General features: G+C 38.5%; 1 protein-coding gene across 1 annotated transcript in view; it reads left to right on the forward strand.

Moving 5' to 3' along the window:
• The window catches only part of LOC134497608 (sodium channel protein type 5 subunit alpha-like), a 113,444-nt gene that overhangs the window by 14,063 nt on the left and 78,608 nt on the right, over window positions 1–20,773 (forward strand). Inside the window, exon 3 of the mRNA XM_063303333.1 lies at window positions 11,318–11,814. Within this exon, the coding sequence (XP_063159403.1) occupies window positions 11,318–11,814 (497 nt within the window). The remainder of the gene's footprint in view (window positions 1–11,317; window positions 11,815–20,773) is intronic.

Genomic DNA, 20,773 nt, shown 5'->3' on the forward strand with positions numbered 1-20,773 from the left:
AGTCTTTGTGTTATATTCACAGTGCAAGCAACACTGGACTAGAGCCAAATGTCTTAGCATGCATCCATGTGCTGATATCTCCAATTTATAATGTGCATCTCTGGAGGCCATTAGCACATTAATATAGAAATGAAAAGTAAAGTCTCCTTTGAGTCAAGATCTATTCTTGCTGACTTCATGGACATGTCCAAGTAATTTTCTTGAGATCAGGATAGAACTGGTTTGCCACTGCATTAACCCAGACTGTTTTTTTTTAAACTTCTCAGTCTAAACTTCAAATCTGGGATTCCCTTAACCAAGGCCAACCCTGCTTAGCTTTTCCAAATTCAGCTAAGGATGAATAAATGCTACCACGTAGCTGGGCAATATTGATTGATTTGATTGATTGATTATATGCCATTAAATCAGTGTTGATTCCTAGCAACCGCATAGATAGATTTTCTCAATGACAATCTGTCCCTAACCTAGCATTTATAGTGCATCCATCACAAACAGTGCACCCATCACCTCTGTAACTGAGTCCATCCACCTTGTTGCTAGTCTTCCTCTTCTTCTCTTTCTTTCCACATTTCCCAACATCAGAGCCTTCTCCAGAGAGCTAGGTCTTCACATAATGTGAGCAGAAAAATATAGGAATAAAGAAATAATAGTTCACAATTCAGATAAAGTGTGTTGTGCTCTGGTGTTGTGAAAACCACCCATAAGTCATGTGCTGGAGCACAAGTTCAGCTCAGTTTTTATCTTAGACCTTGGGGCAGCTCTACAGACTTAAATCCAAGGTCCACCTAATTCAGAGCCAGGCAACTGTGGGATAGTTGAATTAAGCACTTGGGATGTACCAGAGAAATATCTGGTTAGAAATATTTCTAACTGTGAGACTTCTGGGGAAGAAATGGTAGACTGAAGATGGTTCCATGAAAAGCAGAACTGATGACTGTGGGGAAATGAAGAGCCAGTGAGTAGACCGGCTCTTTGATAATTCCTCTCCAGACAAAAAAAGGACTTGAGATTGCCCACAAGTGCTCCAGACAATTGCTCCTCATGAGGAGACTGCAAGGCAGCAGTCTCCAGAAGCTTTAGAGCTCTGAGAGATGAGGAAATAGCCATTTTGCTCAAACCACACTCAGTGCCTTTGGAAGCACACTGGGTTCGCATACTTCCTTTTGTGATCACTTTCAGAAATTGCTCGTTAACTGCCTTTGAGCTATTAGGAACCTTTGGATTGACAAGTTTTACAGCACTGGGTGAGTTTCCTTCAATTCTTAGTGAAAGATTTTTTAAAATACAAATTTAAGGACTTTAAAAAGTTGTTTTTGGAATAAACAGCAAAAGAGTGATTAAACCTTTGATTTTAGAAAGTTACACTGGACTAAGGGTTCAGATAAATTTGAAATAAGATTTTGAAATTAATTATAAAGGAATTCTTCCCGTGTGAAAATGTTTTTATTCTGAATCCTTAAAAAAATACTTTAAAAATTGGACATTAGAGGGAATTAGAAGGAACTAAAGATTACAATTAAAGGAGAAGAACACTCAGACTTTACCTACAAATAGAGAATGAAGCAAAATATTTTAACATTGGACATATTGAAGGATATTTTTGAACAATGGACCCAGAAGTTAATTTTAAGAGTATCTGCCTCTATAGGTAGACTGTGTTTAAAAGATGTTACAGAAGAGGAACATCTTTACCCGACAAGATTGAGACTGATTTGATAGTGGATTTAAAAATGACAGACTACAAGAATGACATGGAAGAAGATGTTACATTGGACATACAAAAGAAAGCAGCTGATGTCTTAATAATTAAAACAGATATACAAATAATAAACCAAGAGAGTGACCTGGATAATTTTCTTATATTGGATTTACAAAAGAAGCTTGTTGAAGAATTTTGAAGAATTTTGTGAGAAGGGACAAAGAAAAAATAAATAAAAAATCAAGTTCCAGGACATTATTTGAAGGGACTAAAGATCAAGATTATTAGAAGTAAAAGGAAGGAATATAGAGTTCATTTATTTGATCAAGGTTAAAATAGATATGTTGTTATTTTTGGTAACTCTTAATAGACTTTTGCTGACATCAGGACTGAAATGACAAGTCTTTAAGGATTTGTTTATAGATTAGAGATGGAATATGGGAAGAAGAGATCATTTATTGTATTTTAAGAGAAGGTGATAAGTTACTAAAATTGTTTATACTTGTGATGAAGAGGGAAGTCATTTCTTTATATATTTCTTTTATTTTTCTTTACTATATTCTTTTTTTCTTTTTTCTTTTCTATTTTTTCTATTTCTTTTTCTTTTCTGCATCTTCTATTTTTTTCTTTTTCTTTTAGTTTGCATTAGTTTTTATTGTTGTAATTGTAATTTTCAATAAAATTACTATTTAAAAATATTTCTAACTGTGGATAGAAATATTACACAAATGGATGGAAGTAAGATTTCTGTTCTCTTCATTTGCAAGGAAGGATTTTGAAGACTGTCTTTATTCTTTTTAGACTATATAAAGACCAGTTTAGGTCTTATGCTATAGGTTGCATATGTTCCTTGCTTCAGAATGGTACGAAACCAGACCATCAATTTTGATCAGTTATGTGGGGGGTTCAGAGTCTAAATGGGATTTTACATTACAGATTGTCCATCATTAATCTAGTTCACAGTTCTGTTTCCTATAATGGCTGATCAGATATTTTTAGAGAAGTCAGCAAATAAAATAGGCAATTATATTCTCCCACTTTTGCTTCCTAACAGTTGGCATTTAGTGAATGCTTCCTTTGCATATGAAGATATTAGCTAACCAGGAGCTGTAACCATTTTAGCTCTGGTCTTGCTGGCTAGCAACTCTAAGAGTTGTAGTCTGACATTTCTAGAAGGTTAGGAAAGGCTGTAAACCATGGGCAAATTGGCAATATCTTTCTCCAATCCCCTTTTAAAAGCTATTTATACCATTGCCATTGCCACATTTTATAGTAGCAAATTCCATAAATTGATGATATGCTGTGAGAAGAAAGACTTGGCTTTCATTTGTCAAGAATCGTCAGTTTTATTAAATGACCCCAAATTAACGTTTGTCTGAAGTCTTATCTTACACTTGGGCCAGAAGGGTCCCAGTTTTATTTATTTATTTATCCAATTTATATGGCTGCCCATCCCAACAAGTGACTCTGGGTGACAGACAGAATTAAAATAAAATAAAAACAATTAGAAACATCACAAAAGTTAAAATACAAAGCACCTAAGAAACAACAAACCCAAATCTCTGACACAATCAAGACGTGGATCTGTGGAAGTAGACAGAAGGGCAGTTAGACTGGTGTATTAATTTATTTTTGAAAAGGGGATATTCAGAACAAGTTAGGAATTTGGAAGTTTATCAAATTCATGAGAACAGAAGGATGGTGTGTTTTATTTTACATAATCATAACCATCCAGTAGAAGCCATGAGGAGGCAACGTTATTTCATGACTTAATTGCACAAATGCAAATGACATATATAATTTCTACCATATGCATAATAACATCATGATGCACGTGACATCATTCCTCCTGCCCCGGCAGATGCCCATGGGCATGACTGAGAGTGTGAAAGAAGAAAATGTTGGTTGCCATTATTCTGAAAACATGCTGTCTTTTCTTGTCTGAGATTTAGATTTTGGATCTTCTTTAATGTTTTTCATTGTAAGATATAATTGTTATTACTGTACCATTTATATTTCCTTGTTAGGTTGCATATGGGGGGATTCCTCGTTATTGTCAAAATTCAGTTTGTATTATGGGCCTTTTGGATGAGTCCTGCTCCAACAAAAGCTGGTTAAAGAGCTAAAGTGTGCACCAATTTCTTGGCAGGACTATCCTCTGTTGACTCCAACTCAGAACAGAAAAGAAGCCTGCAAGTTTGCAAAAGCATTGAGAACTAAAGAACGAGGAGGTGACGTAGTGCCAGTTGCTGCAAAGAAGTGATCTTCTTAGGGCTAATGGTCTACTTTGGAGTAGGTTATTACTCAGTTTTTGCAATCAGCTTTGATCAGTACCACTTATACTTAGATAGAAGCCAAGATTTTCTGGTATAAGTCTCTGTCTCAGGAAAACCAAACGGTGGAACAATTTTTGTGACAGCTAATGTTGAGCCTTGACTTTAAAGCTTGTTGATAACTGTCTCTTTGCCTTGTCGTTTAAAACTTTGGAGTGCATGGTTTTCCAGGAAGCAATGCATATAGCCCTGTAGTAAGTATCATGAATCCCCAATATATCATAGGTGATTCTTCCAAGTGTTAGGAGATTCCTAATTATTCTTCTCTTCTCTGTGCTACAATCAGGGACAGGATAACAGGGCTGTATTTTAAGATAGCTGATGAGAGCTCATTGCTGCCGGCTTTATACCTCTGTTCCTCCCAATCTTTTGCTTGTTGTTTGAAGGATACCCATCTGCTGCTATTTTGATTCCTCACAATGCACTGGAGCAACACTGTCTTGCTCTAGAACATTGTGGGGAATTCCAATAGTGAGACATACAACTTAATAGCAATGTGCTCTCTCAGTATTCTTTTAACTGGGGAAGCTGAACCTCCTCCTTACCTTCCTATTGAATAAAAATATAAAGCAGAAACAGAAGGGACTACCCACTGACCTGTGGGCATAGAACAAGGTTACTGATACTTGACTACATCTCTATAACCTTAGAACTCACTCTAGCTAAATCAGAAAGAAAACAGGACATCCAATCCTTGGGTGAAAGAGCAGAAAATATCCAGTAGGATCTTACTGATTAGCATTGCAATTATGGTGAACAGATAATAATGTCACAGGAGTCCTTCAGTGTTTCCCAAACTAGACAACTTTGAAATGTGTGAACTGTAACTCTATTCCCAGTCAGCATGGCCATTGCTAAGAATCCTGGAGTTGAAGACCACATATCTTGAGGTTGCCAAGGTTGGAAAACACTATTCTATGCAAATGTCTCAAGCTTTCCAGATATGAAAGTACACTTGAACTATGGAAAAATGTTTGGTTGCAACCATGAAAACCAACATGTTGCACCTCTATGCCAAGATTCATGTCTGGCAAGAGTGGGCAATCTGTAATCCCAGAGTCACCCTTCCTTTGCAAGCAAGGAGTTCAAACTTTTGGCAAAATCTGTCAGTTTCCTTGGCAGCCTGCTCATGGGTGGGCGAACAGAATGAAAATAAAATAAAATGCTCATGGGGAGGAGCAGAGGGAGAAGTATAACTGAAGGAGAGAGAGAAAGAAAAAGAAAAAAGGGTGCCATAAAAAGAATAGGGGACTGCCAACTTTGGCTCCACTGTCTGATTGTTTCAGTCCTGCTTACCACAGACATGGGCAAGGCAGCCTCTAAGGCAGCCTTTCTCAACCTTTTGACCTTGGAGGAACCCTTGAAATATTTTTTAGGCCTCGGGGAACCCCAGCACATTCAGGCTCAAATATAAGCCAGAAGTTATAAAATTATTATATTCATTTCATGTGTAGGCCTGTATATATGCATTAACAATGTTCTTAAACTTACCTCTTTAATGTGAAGTTGCCTGAATTTGAAATAATTTTTTAAACAAATCATGATCTCCCAGGGAACCTCCAGGGACCTCTTGTGAAACCCTAAGTTTCCACAGATACTTAGTTGAGAAACCCTGCTGTAAGGAATGGGCTCTGAAGAGGAAAAAGGGTTGATTGCATTGTATGGTGAGCCTCAGAGGTCTTAAGAAAATAAAGCTCTTCCTTGCTCCTTGGATAGAACTATAGGAAGAAAACCCAGATCATTAAGTATATGACAGGCCACAATCCTCCTCCCTAAATGTGTATCCTTCTGTTTCTTGTATTTTCTTCCCACTTGGCTACATACTTGATTACTGGTTGTGAAATCTGTAAACTTTCAGCCATTCCTAAATCAACACTCTAGGATGTGAAAAGCATGACTTCATTGCAGAATAAAGGTGAAAGTGAGGTGGGAGGGAAGAAAGGAGCTTTAAACCCAGTGCAAATATTGAAAATAATTCCAAAGGGAACAATACTGCAGGAAGCTGGTTATAGAAATTGCTTTTGGAAGGAGCACATCATTCTTTTAAAAACCTGAATCTGGGCTGGTGATGTACAAAAGGGCTGGATAATGTACGGCTGTTATAAGCAACTATTTGCACTTGGCAGAAAGCACTTGGTTTCAAGCATTAATGCTACAATTTAGTGGGATTATCTTTTTATTTTTTTAGTATCTTCTCTATTTGCAGACCCTTTGGTTTAGGTATTTCATGAAATAATTGATCTATTATTATTATTATTATTATTATTATTATTATTATTATTATTATTATTATGGCTGAATGTAAATTAGCTGGCAGAATGGGGACCTCCAGATTGCAAAACAAATCATCCCTTGCCCTTGCTTGCGGGGGCTGCTGAGAAATGTAGTTCTTCAACTCCTGGAGGGCCACAGATTTTCTAATCTTGCCAAGTGCTAATTGACCATGCTGTGTGACATGGTGAGCTGGTGGTTTAGATTCCTCATTGCGGCTGGCATTGACAATATTGCCAGTCTCTGTTATGAACGTGTAAGTGTAGAAAAAAATCCTTCTCAACTTGTGGAAGAATAATGAAGACCAGACTTGTCAATAGTTAAAAAGCATTGTGGAAGAGTGGCAAATTATGACTCATTTAATTTATACTCACTGTCTTTTTCTTCCCCGTATGTGGTATTCACTGGACTTTTTTTGTTATAAGTGCCAAAGAAACACACCCTTGTCTACCTTGTTAGGTACTATAAAGGTAGCAAAATGTCTTCAACTGTCCTGGAGAGACATGCATACATTTATTGAGGAGAGGGAAATCTCTCAAATTGCTTATAGTGGTATTGGCACCTGAAGCTGGCATGATGGGGAAGCTGGGCATTGCATGGGATTTTTATCTAATGTTTGAGGGGTGGTCATTTTAAATTCAGAGTTGTCTCCCTTTGGGATAAATAGAGTACATAGTTGTTCAAATGACAGTAAACACAACAACAGAAAAGTTGTATCTGCTGTAATTCCATAATGCAATTCAGGCAGCAGGATCCCCTCCCAACTCATTCCGCACAAGCTCAAGTTGTGAACAGTGATGAGTACTGATTGTAAATAGAATGAGGCAGTGCTTTGTTATCCGGACATTTATTGACAGACAGAAGCAGGTAACAATTCTGGCTGTCTCTTATGAACTTGTACCTGAAATAGCTAAAAAGAGCTGGACATAGAGTAAGAAACAGGAACAGAACAAAGTAAAAATGACTCCCTGAAAATTTTCATGCTGTTTGCAGGCATATAAAATAAAACTTCACAACTGGGGTTCAGATTTCAAGTCATCCCTCTCAGTTGTTTGGTAGGCCAGTTACCATGACTCATAAATCTCATGGCTCCCAAAGTCCCTGGATATAGAAACAACCTAAACTGTGGCACACAGAGTATCCCAGAGTACTCTCTAGAGTTGATGCTTCATCCACCCACCCAGCACAGGAATTTATTTGGCCATGGAAATTGTGTAAAAATGTCCTACCAATGCTCATATGCGGCACTGAGGCTATTTCAACTTTTAAATTCTTCATTTTGCATTCTGCCTTTTTTTCATTATGGATCTTGCAAGGAGTTTCCCATCTAGATGTTGTGCTCTGGATCTTTCCTCTTTTTGCAGGGACTAGGATCTTAAATTACTTCAAACCCAATCTGAAGTTGGATTAATTCTGTGGATGTTTAGAAAAGATCTGGGAAATTAATTTCAAAACAGATTTGAGGTTGCTCCTCTTATAAGCAATACAAGAAACTTTGCGTCATGCCATTTCAGAAGAACTGTAATATTAGAACAATGCAGATATTAGTGCCGAAACTGGGCAATGTACCCTGGGTATTTTAAAAATTGTTCACAGTAAGAGCACCAGAAGAGGCAATATAAGTGAAGTGATGTGAAGCAAATGGGCACAACGCATAAATGGTTTGTTCTGTCTAAACACTAGACACCGTGTCTCCAAGGCAGGCTACTCAAAAATAAAAGCAAACAATGATAGCTGAGTGATGGAAAGCGCAGACTCCTAAGTTTGCTGTGTAGGTGCATGCAAATTGTAAAAAAATCACAATAGAACACAAATAGCCTATGATAAATGATACCCAGAATGAAAAAAGGCTCTTCTGTATATGTGCAGGTGTGCTGGGTTAAAGTTATCCAGTTACAAAGAAAGGGAGCTTTTAAAAAGGGGTAAAGTAGGATTTTCTAAATGGTACATAGGTGAAGTGGACACCTGCTTCGAAGGGGTACAAATTCTGAACTGTTAACAGCAGAGAAAAACCATTCTTTTCTGATTCAACAGCTTGTGGCCAATTTTGCTTCAGGGGTAGGGAAGGTGCAGATGGTCTAACTCAGCTTCTACCATAGCCATTCTGGAAGTTGTCACTGAGCAAAAGTTGGCAGGGCAATAGACCAGTTTTATGTCACCCCAAAATGCAGGACACAGAATAATAGCCTTCAGACACAGGAAGGCAGATTCAAGTCCAATGTTCAGAAAACCCTCCTCACTGTAAGAGTAAGTCAACCCTGAAACCAATCACTGAGAAAGATGAATAGGCTCCCAGTAGCTGGATGAGTTCAAGCGGAGGCTAGACCACCATTGGTTGGGGAGGCTTTCAGATGGATTCCTGCACTGAGCGATACATGGGCATCCAGGGGGAAGGCAAGCAAAAACACATGTCATGACATCTTCAAGCAAATGATGTAATGTATGTAATTTGCTTCAAATGATACGTACCATCTGTGTGATAGGTTGTGGCTTAAAATTTAGCAGTGGGTGTCACCTTTTCTTCCCTAACATTAGGAAGAAGCAGCTTTATTGATTCAAAAATATAAGCATCTCTGCTGTCCTCCTTGGCGTATCAGAACCACAAACGTTGGGAGCTAATTGTGAAGGATATTCCATATCTTGCCATCCCAGCTATTTTAGCACTGTGGACTTTGTGTTTCCATTGTCCCTCACCCCTGGTGCTTGCTGGTTTACCTTTGGTCTATTCGCTAATTCAAGCAGTTCTGAAAACTATGAAGGTAATTCAGACAATGCATGATGTGCCATTATTGCCCATAAATTTTTTCATAGTAATCATGGTGATTACCATGATTGCCTTTCTGGTAGATTCATAATGACAGGGACACTTCAGGTCAAGTGCAATTCAGATCACACTGACTTGCAAGAGTTCTTAGACTTGGTTTTTCATGATTAAACACAGAGAAGGCAACAAATAATGAGAAAAAGCAGCCGTCTAGTCAGCTTACATGGGATTCCATCCAGAATTGGTATGTGGACACTTAAGGCCTCACAGATGAAATATAATAGAGACTTCCATGCTGGAACCCTGCATGCATTTGAAGTGATTCAACTGACTAACAAGTCAAGAGCTTCTGGTACTTCCCTATGATTGCCAGACAATATACCTGCAGGATACAAGTTGGAGAAGGCTGGAGTTGTTGATTAGAATATTGGACCAGGACTGAAGAGAATAGCAATGGAAGAAAGTCAAGAAACTTCAGTTGACTATGTAGTTGGGATTAATGCTTTGCAATTTCCCAAGGAATTTCTCCTGCAAAGAGACTTCTGCTTATTTTCAGAATACTTGAGAATTCCTTTTTAATTTCTCCTGATAGTGTTTTTCTGAGTTGATTTTATTGTTGGAAGAGTAAAGGGGCTATTAGAGGGGTTAGTTAGTGACAGAACTTCCCACCACATTGAAATATCCCTAAATGCCACGCTTTCCAAATCGCAAAGCCCAATGGGAATACTTCTCTCATAACATTTTCCCATGGGATTTAAATAGAGGAAGCAAGGAAGAGAGCTGGAAAGAGGATCCTGGGCAGCCAGACAGTCTGTGCCTGCAGATCTGTTGGCCATCATATCACTAAAGAAGAGCAAGGATACCCCACTGAAAGATTCCCATTGAAACTCTCCAAAAGAAATTTCAGTACAAATTCTCTGCCATTAATTTGAATGAGAATTAGTACAAAAGCATTGGGTAATTTTTTTTTCTATCGCACTAGTTGGGATACACTTCCCCCAGAAGTAGTTTGGGAAACTGAATGTTGTTCTTTCTGTAGAGTGAGGATAACACAAATGCACTTGTATTACTTGGGTCCCCCCAAGTCCCATGAACATACCTTTGCATCGCAAGGCTGTTCTATTTATGCTTTCTGAATAAGTGCATCTGCATTGATGCTAGGATGTCCTGGGAGATATAAATATAACAATACAAAGAACAAAATGTACCTCTTTCCTACTCTCCCTATCTCTTTTTTAAGCTCCTAATTTTAGAAGCACTTTCATTAACTCTGCATAGTAAGAATAAATGTGTCTCATCTGGAAAGCAAGGTGCTGACTGCAATAGTTGGCAGCGATCTTTCGCCATAGGCCAAGGTGCCCTAAGATAAGTTTTTAATTTCCCAAATGGGGGGCTAGGAGGGGTTCAGCAGAAGAAAGCTTGGATTAGAGTTTGGTCAGAGCATGAATCATGGACCTCCCCTTTTCTCCTGTGAAAAGATGCATGGAGGACAGGTGTGTGTGTGTGCATTGTGTGCTTACATAGAGTAAGAAAGCTTGTAATATATTAGGTTTCCTCGTAGTTTCTCTCTCCAAAGACTGATTAAATTCAGGTTTCTGACATTATTTATTTGAAACTTGCTTTTAGTTAAAAGCAAGTTTAACTCATCAGCCTAAAAAGTTTTAAAAACAAATTGCATACAACAATCCAATTCATCCTGTGAACGAACTTAAAAAGCTCTGTCCCATTAGACACTTTGATGCTAAGGTATCTAATGTAATCAATTTTCCCGAGACTGGTACCCACCAAGTAAGCTGGATTGTAACTTTTATCATTCTAAAGTTTTCAAGGAAAAATTCATAACAAAGAACTATACGAAGAAGGGTGTGATTTAGTTCCGGAAGTCATGTGGCGAACTCCATCACTAAAAATAAAAATGGTTTAGCTGAATCAGAGAGAGATTCAGCTTTTTGTTTCCAGTGGTGAAACAATAGGAATCTGTATGTATAATGGGCTCCTCAACACTGAAAATATTAAGCAGGGGGTGAACAATAATCTTTTGGAAATATTTTAATAGAATCCTGCATTGCAGATACTGAACAGAACAGGGAAACAGACTAGATCTCTTTAAAGTCTCTGACATCATTATTATTATTATTATTATTATTGATGGCAATGGGCATAACTATATCCATTGTATTCACCCGAACAAAACAACAGAATATAGGAGAAAATTCAAATAATACTTTTAAATATTGTATTGCATTTCAGGTGCTGAACCTGTTTCTTGCCTTATTATTGAGCTCATTTAGTGCTGACAATCTTTCTGCACCAGATGAGGATGGGGAGATGAACAATCTGCAGCTTGCCTTTGCACGTATCAACAGGGGGCTTAACTACATCAAGCGTGCAATGTGGGATTTCTGCTGCAGTGTCCTTCGACAGCCAAAGGCAACTGCTGAAAAGAAAGCCATGATGAAGCTTGTGGCCCAGAACCCACCTCTTGTCCACAACTGCATCAACAACCACATGGCTACTGAGTTTGCCAAAGAAGATCAGAACCAGGAGAATCACACCAGCCTTGACAGAGCTGAAACAAACAAGGTGGAGCAACAGGTGGCGGATGACCACAACAGTGACTTTATGACCAACCCAGACTTGTCCATTTGTGTCCCTATTGCTGTGGGAGAGTCAGATATTGAAGATGATGAGCAGAGCACATTCACAGAAACAGACCAGGTAAGTTCTTCCTTAAAACAGTCCTTGATGTGGTCAATGGGCTTTTAAGGAAAGTATGAGAAGAAGATGCATGCTCCAGGATAACCTTCCCCAAACGTGGTGGGGAATTTGGGCCGCTGTAGTTCCAACACTGCTGGAGAACACCAGACTGAGAAAGGCTGTTCCTATATGGATAATATGGGGTAGAGAGATTTTGCAATCTGCTGGGTTTTCTGAGCAGGCACAAGCAGTGGTGTGGCTCTGGAGAAATAGATTATAGCCTAACCCAGAACTCATATAGCATGTCAGCTTGTGGGGAAACTGCCACACTCATTGCCTATGTGACTAAGTGGCACTCATTCTGCAGACCAGAGACCCTGGAGTGGTGATAATATTATAATCGTTCAAAATTAAAACAAAAACAAAAACTAGCATCATTGATGCTTTAACTGTTCCATGTATTTGTAGACCTAAGTGCCAAATTGGAATATCCTTCTGTGATAAACTCCTCTTTTATGTATTACAGTATCAAGCTTTTCCCTTTATAACAACAAATGGTTGCCATGGTGGCCTTCAAAGACACAACTATGCAACTGGATTAATTTAGCAGTTAGTTAGTTCTTCTCTCCAGGAAATCCTGAGAACTGTAGTACAGTGTGAAAATTTAGGGTCTCCAGACAAAGAATTGACAGTACCAGGATGAAATTTCTAGGATGCTTTGTTGGAACTCATGAAAGTTAAAAAGATATGGTTGTCCAGGTACAATTTCACAACACAGATTTGTTCTGTTGTGGTTGTCTTTCTAACGTAGAAATGGACCTTTATTCACAATTTGATATTGTGTTCTTTTGGGAGAAAACTATGTGAGTTGGATATAGATATTTTGTGAATGGTTTGTGCAAGTTGTAAAACACAAGAAAGCTTCTGTGTATGAAATCTAGAACTTGGTTTGCGTTGTTGAGAATTAACCATTGTGAAATATTCATTGAACACCCCTGCAAATGTTGAAATGTTGCTTGGGGTCGACATGCAGGCAATAGCTGTAGCTGCTTCAAGAAGCATAAATTCAGAAAGACAAGGGAACAAATGTGTTCCTTATCTTCATGTGCTTTAGATGTCCTGGGAGAAATTATACACCAAAATAGAAGTTTTTACAGCATTCCAATTTACACAGTATTTCTCTATTTTTCTCTCTCTCTCCATCAGTGAGATAATTAGACACATTTGGGGGAACGATTTTCCTACAGTTAGAATTGTGATTTTGTAAAATTCTCAGTGAACCCCCACTTGGAGAAAGAACTGAGATTTCCATCAGGCTGTACCTGATCATTTTGAATAGTCTGAGAATTGTGAAAAATGAGGGCGGAGTTCCTCCTAATGGTCTTGAAGCCTGGACAAATGTCCATTATTACTACCCCTAGAATCTTCCTTATTGCCAGTATGTTGCCAGTCTTAAAAGCAGGTTGGAAAATTTGGAACAGTGCAGGATTTATTTATTCTTCAAATTTCTATCACTGCCCATCTCTCCCAAAAAGGGGACTCTGGGTGGTTTACAATAAAATCAGAATTAAAACATATAAATTACAATACAAATAGTAGCTAAACAAATCTGTAAGTTCAATTTGCTTAGTTCAGCAGTGGCAAACCTTTTGGGCTTGGCATGTCAAAAATTCAGAAAATGCCTAACTTGACTTTTTTGGCATGTCATCCCCCCCGCCGCCAAACAAAAGAGAAGCAATTTTTTCCATATTCATTTATTTTTAAAAAATACAATCCAATTTTGGGTGGCCAAAAGGGTAGAGATGAAGGGGGAGACAGGTGGGTGGGGGGAGTTGCAGTGCCTTTTGTTTGTTCAGTTTCTCTCCTTGCTCCGGAGAGGAATTCCAAGGAGCCGATCCATTCACTGGCTCCTCTTTTTGCCACAGCACCGCTCTCTGCAGAGCTGTCTTCAGTCCACCATTTTTTTCCCCAGAAGTCCCTGCCTCCAGTCTTCCAAGCTTGCTTTCAAACTGCTTGTTTGCCTTACAGTTTCAGTAGCCCCAGGCCCCAAACTAGAGTATATGCCTGGCCTTTAAATTCCTAGGAAGAAATTGCTGCTGACTTTACAACTGAGGGCAAGAGAGGAAGTAACCGCAGGAGTGGTAGAAAGCAAGTAACAAAAAAAAAGTTTCCTTGTAGTTTTCTTGGCAAAAATAGGGGTTGTGATTCACAGTTGCCTTCTTCTGGGATGTTTTCTCCAATCTAGCCTACAACCTATCTAACCATTGCTTTATGCAGATTGCTGCTAATCAAAGTATTGGCTTCTCTGTAATCCACAAGAATTTCCTGGCAGATGTGTCTAGTGTGAAGAGATCTATAATATTTTTAAAAATCTTTCTCACTGGGAAAGGGTGTTTATGTCAACATTAAAAAGATAGGAGGCTTAAAAAGATTATGTGTATGTTAAGAATAACAAATGTTTCTCAGTAGTTGAGTTTTGGAGCTTGTTTCATAAAAGGGATCTCAGGATGAATTGAAAGTTGCTCTGAAGTCCACAAAAGCTACATATAGTTAGAGACTGTGCTGCAAGTATAATTGTATGCTATGCATTCATCCACATGGGAGGGTTCAAAAATGTTAAGATGGTGGCTGTGGCTGCTTGATCAAAGCCCTGCCCCTTTTTTACATGTGGCAACAGTTGTGGCTGCCACCTTGACTTTTTGACCCTCATCTTAAGATGCCACTGCAAAAGGAGGTAGTTATCCATTGTAGATTCCCTCCTTAAACGTAATTGTTAGTCTTCTAGCCTACTTCTAGTCTGTCCTAGCCAGTCACAAAGTTTCCAGCATAGATGTCTCGCATACAATTTACAAATTGTAAATTAGGTCTATAGTTTGCAGGATTGTTCCTGTGTCCTTCTTTTCAAGATGGGGACAATATTTGCCTCACTTGAGTTCAGGTCCATCCTCAGCCATAGAGGATCACTGGAGGACTTTGAGTCAGTCACTGTCTTTCTCAGCAACCTCTCTCAGCAACCTACCTCACAAGGTTATTGTGATGAGGAAAAAATAGAGAAGGGAGTGCACCAAACAACACCTGGAGAAAAGTCAGGGTGTAAACCTAAGAAATCATTATCATCATCTACCCCAGGGATTTTACATGCCTCACCCTTTTTTCATTACTTTTTAAAAATTACCAGTGAGAATGCTTTTGGTGAATGCTGTTTATAATACAGAAATAAAGGAAAAAGTGGGAATCCCAAACTGAGTGTACCTGTATTTTTCTGTTGTGCACTTGGCATTTTCCCCAATCATTCAGATGTGTTGTTTCATCTTACTTGGATCTTCTCCCTGGCTTCCCTTACTTTATGTAAAAAAAATCTGACTGTAAACATAACTAAGGCACTCCTAATATACACTTCTGATAATGAATTACTGCCCTCTTTGAAATATACACCACTGTTGCTTTTCTCACAGGATGATTACAAGCCCTGCAAGAAATGCAAAGGGATATCCAGTGGTTCTGGAAGTTCTCATTTTATGTGTTTGCTTTTCAACTGATACTACCACTTGGATGGAATTTATGAAATTGGTCTAGGAGTTGACTTGCATTTGACTATCAAGACTCCTTTTAAAACAAATTTCTTATTTAATCGTTCTTTACTTTGTAGTTGACTCTAGGGAATCTGAGCATCTTCAGGGAGAGCTCATTTTTGAGTCATCATTGCCCTCAAGTCGTTGCACATTGATTGTTGGCGAACACAATATAGTCTGTACATTAATTAATACTCTTCTTCCTAACCTTTACCAGTGGATTTTGTTGGTGTTTCTGCATCTGACACATGAAAGCAATCTAACATCTTGATTGCTCCTGGTCGGGTTACTTTGTTAAGTTTTTGTATGGCTCCATTAGTATATTTCCTTCTGTTGAGCTCTTGGCAGCAGCAGAAGAAGGGCATCGAGCCATCTCACCATAACCACAGGAGCAAAGAGAAGAATTATCCCAATTGATAGTGGAACCGGGTTTGTTTATTACTTGTATTTATCTTCTGCTCTACTAGTTTGAATGTTTTCAGAGTGGCTGACAAAATATTCTAAAAACACATGAAGCAAAAGAAACTGTCCCCCTGGTGGGAGGAGATGGGCGGTGACAAATTTGATAAACAAACAAACAAACAAACAAACTGTAAAAGGAGCAATACCAGCCCTTTCTCAGCTAAAAGGAAAATATAGCATTACTTAAAAAGAAAAGGCTCTGGGTTTAAGAAAAGTCCTTTACATGTCACCAGAAGGGAGAGCTGAGAAAGCTCTGCACCCTTTCTCTGTCCTACGCAATCTGGCAGCTCTGTGGATCCACCAAGCCTCACACCTAATGTAAGTGGACCTGTCCAGAGTTGGGAGGGGTGGGCTAATAGCTTTTCTCTGTACTGTGTGATTGTGAAGTTTGTGAGGTTAGCAGCTAGGGTTATTTTCCCCCCCTCAAGCGATTGTCCAACCAAAGCCCCATTCCAGTGAAGAGCATCAGACAATGCTTTTAAGAAAAAAGCCAGGAATTGAATCTGAAAGAAACCCTTTGGATTTGAAAAAAAAAACAGTCTTATTATGTGGTGCAAAGTGAGATAACATTCCTTCCTCTATTGAAAAGTGTGGCATTTAACTGAGAAGAATTTGAATTTCTGTGAGTATTTCTATTATCCTAGCTGAACTCTGGGCTGCAGCCACCTGACTGGACAAAAGTTAACTTGAGCTTTACAATAAAGCAGCACATGTTAAATATCCTGTGCATATAAGGAACTCAGGCAAAGGAAGGGTGGACTGGAAGAGGAAAGGGTGCTTACCAGTTGGCTGTAAAAAGAACTTCTGGCTTTCCCATTACAGGTAGTCCTTGATTAGCGACTGCCTTGTTTAGTGACTGTTCACAATTATGATGGTGATGAAAAAGTAACTTTGCGACCAGGCCTCGCATTTACAACCTTCACAGGTCTGTAAAGCAAAGGAAAGCTAAAGTAAGATCATAAGCACAGTCATGGTTTCACTTAATGACTGCTTTGCTTGACAACCAAGTTGCCAGTCCCAATTGTGGTAGCTGAACAAGGACTACCTATAAATGTTTTGTTCACTTTTAAAATTAAAACTAAGAAGGTCTTTTTTCCCCCAATGATTGCTTTAATTATTTTCTTGAAAATTACTAGGAGAATAAAGCTTCATGAATATATGACTTCATACTCTCCTTTTAGGAGAAAGTCAAAGGCACTTGACTTGTAAAGGTTGTGAGATCAGTTGCTCACATCTCCACATAGGGCTGAAAGAGTGTGCCTGCCAAAATGATGCAGAATGCAGTAAACCAACTCTTTCACTCAGTATAAGGAGCCTCCTGTGCAATGCTTTAACTTGGCCCTTAATTATCTTTGTGGTACAGCAGGAATTTCAACTTCTGGTTTACTGCACAGTTGCAAGCAAATAATTAATAATCTTGGATTTAGAAATATGTGCAGCAATGTGCTAAATTGGAAACTAGATTTATGGGGGTATGCAAAGAGAGCTTCCAAAAGATAGATAAGAAAATGAAAAAAATGGCTTGTATAGATTAACTATAAGAGAAAAGACACTTTCAAGTTGAACTTGACTCCTAGGGACAGCATCCATGCAGTATTTTTGGCAGTGTTCTAGAAGTGGCTTACCATTTCCTTTTTTCAAGATGCTTTTTCAACTTCCCAGTCCAGCAAACAGCCCTGGAATTTCCAGGCAGCCCACGCTGAAGTACAGATCAAAGATGACTCTGTTTAGCTTTTGAAATCAGCTGAAGTCTGCTAGGTGCTGTCACCTGCTGAGGCAGAATTAATAATGGATTGTTCTAGATGTTCCTGAGAAGTTTTCTTTCTACATGAGTCCACCAGGTCTGTAAAATCTTTGACTAGTAAGACCTTTCTACAGATTCTCTTTTTTAAGGCTGTAATCTTATACACTATTACACAAGAGGAGGGCCTCACTGAAGACTGTGATCATGATTTCTAAACAATTATGCATGATATTGCACCGCTCCAAACTGGAGATTGTATCCAGTTCACAGGATTTTTTTTTTTTTTTTGGCTGTGGAACTGTACAACACAATCTTTTGTTGTTCTATATTTTTGCAATGTCTTTTTTCCTAGACTGGTAAATTTATTGCTTTCATAAGACTTGGGATTTAATTAAAATTTTGTTGTTTATATTGTTTTACTATGGCAGACTGACATATGAGCAATTAAAGGAAATTCTGAAATGTTAAAAATAAGCATGAGAATGAAAGAATTTGCAAATTTTTCATATATATGCACACACAAACACACACATACAAACATGTACTTTGTATTATGACTGTTTTTAGTTGTCTTTAAAAATATAATCAGCTGCTCTATGTGATTCTACTTTGTTAATATTTATTGGGACATATTAGAGTAAGGCTGTCCTGAACTAACATAGTTTGCTCACTCATCTTTGAAAGTTGCTTTTATATATTTATGATGAGCTACTAATTGGGTCAACTGAACAGGAGTGAGCTGCCATCTGCTGTGAGGGAAATACTGGCATTTCTTTAGCAGATAAATTTAACTTCTGATAAATGTGCATGTGACAGATCTTGGGATTTTTATTTATATTTTAGGCCTCATTCTTCCATATCAGCTTTGGGCTAGTACAATTTTATGTACTAGAGAAAAACACAGATATGTAAGAGGCTTCTTTAAATCAAGTCAGACCCTGAGTCCACCTAATTTAAAACTGTCTTCTACCCTGACAGCTGCTTTTCAAGATTTCAAATAACAGCCTTTTTGTACTTTATCTGGAAATGGAAAAAATGCAATCTGGGAAATTCTGCATGCACAGCACGTCCCCTGTTACTGAGCTTCAGCCCTTCTCTCAGGAAAAAGATTTATCGAAGGACCACCAGACCTGTATTCTAGGCTGGAATGATGGCCTAGAGCATTAAGATGCTACACCTTTGCAGGTCAGAGCCCAGATGGCAGTCTGACTAGGAAACTCTTATGGAAGATGCCATAAAGTTGCCATAGGAAGGATGTAAATGTAAAGTTTGTTGTGGAGATCTAGAGCAAAAATTGCACCTTTTGAGCCTGTGCATGTTTGGAATGTTCAGAGTATAACAAAACATCCTTACACTTGGTGATGGTAGCTCATTTGATCGTTTGTTTTTAAGATTTATAAGGCTACCCAACTCAAACAATGTGACTGGCCAGCATACAGCATAAAAACAAACAATAAACCAAGAAGAAAAATAAAATGCCAAAACATCAAACATATACAATATATAAATACAATATATAAAATATATCTCATCATCTCTAGCTTCTGGGAATGGGTAATACTTTCCCAACTTTTCTTTGTCTTTTTTCTTGATTATACATGTGCACTTTCAAAGTTCTAAGCTATAGCAACCCACTATTTATATTTTTAAGAAGTCGTCCATTTGGCGACTGTAGGCATCTGTGGAAATAAAAACAATTCTTGCAAACTGTGTACTTTCTACTAGGCCAATTTTGCTTGCATTATTTTTTCTTTTTTTCTTAGTAACCCTCCTCCAGTTTTTTAAAAAATCAAGCAAGACAAATTGCTGTCAGCTATCAAAAGACGAGTCTTTTGATATATTTATGGTACTTCAGCATCACTTTGATGTACCACATTGTCCAGTGCTGTGAATGAGTGATTAATAAGAGCCATCAAGTTGGTGTTGACTCTCAGCAGCCATGGGAATAGATGCTCTTCAGAATGATCTGTCTTCAGCTTAGCCTTTTAGGTCTTTCAGTGGCGTATTAATTGATGTTGTTGATCCTCCTTCCCCTAGCTGTCTCTTTTTCTTTTTCTTTCAACTTTCTCAAACATTATGAATGTCTCAAGGAAATTGGGTCTCCCCATGATGTGTCTAAAATACGATAGTTAGAGCAGGCCATTAATTCTTAGTTGTCATGGAGAAAATCTTATTCATGTGGTCACTAAGAGTCGACTCTAAGAGGGAGAAAACGTAGAAGCAGTGAAAGACTTTGTATTTCTAGATGCAAAGATTACTGCAGATGCTGACTGCAGTCAGGAAATCAGAAGACGTTTAATCCTTGGGAGAAGAGCAATGACAAATCTCAATAAAATAGTTAAGAGCAGAGACATCACACTGACAACAAAGGTCCGCATAGTTAAAGCAATGGTGTTCCCTGTAGTTACATACGGCTGTGAGAGCTGGACCATAAGGAAGGCTGAGAGAAGGAAGATCGATGCTTTTGAACTGTGGTGTGGGAGGAAAATTCTGAGAGTGCCTTGGACTGCAAGAAGATCCAACCAGTCCATCCTCCAGGAAATAAAGCCAGACTGCTCACTGGAGGGAATGATATTAAAGGCAAAACTGAAATACTTTGGCCACATAATGAGAAGACAGGACACTCTGGAGGAGATGCTGATGCTGGGGAGAGTGGAAGGCAAAAGGAAGAGGGGCCGACCAAGGGCAAGATGGGTGGATGATATTCTAGAGGTGATGGATTCGTCCCTGGGGGAGCTGGGGGTGTTGACGACTGACAAGAAGCTCTGGCGTGGGCTGGTCCATGAAGTCATGAAGAGTCGGAAGCGACTGAACGAATAAACAACAACAACAACAACAAGAGTCGACACCAACTTGTTGGCACATAATCAGTCCTTTGAGTGAAAATTCTGACTCCCTTTGTTCTATGATCCATTTGCTTGTTTTCCTAGCTTGCATTGTATTTTTAGGTCTTCTCCAGCACCAAAATTCAAATATGTCCCTTACTTGCATATACCCTGATATATCTGAAACAATAATACTGTTATCAGTATCAGGTTGGTCACCCTATGGTCTAAAAGCTCTCTACCTAATTTCATTCAGCTTCAGAGAATCTAAAAACATTTTAGTCTTTAACATTTTATACAGAAAGATTTCTGCAGGCTTTTTCAGGGTCGTACTAATGCCTGTGGTCTGCATCTGCAAAGCCCTAGAAGGCAAAGTTTCAAAACAAATGATCATAAAAAGGCATGG

The sequence above is a fragment of the Candoia aspera genome, chromosome 4 (assembly GCF_035149785.1).
Source record: "Candoia aspera isolate rCanAsp1 chromosome 4, rCanAsp1.hap2, whole genome shotgun sequence".
Taxonomy (NCBI): domain Eukaryota; kingdom Metazoa; phylum Chordata; class Lepidosauria; order Squamata; family Boidae; genus Candoia; species Candoia aspera.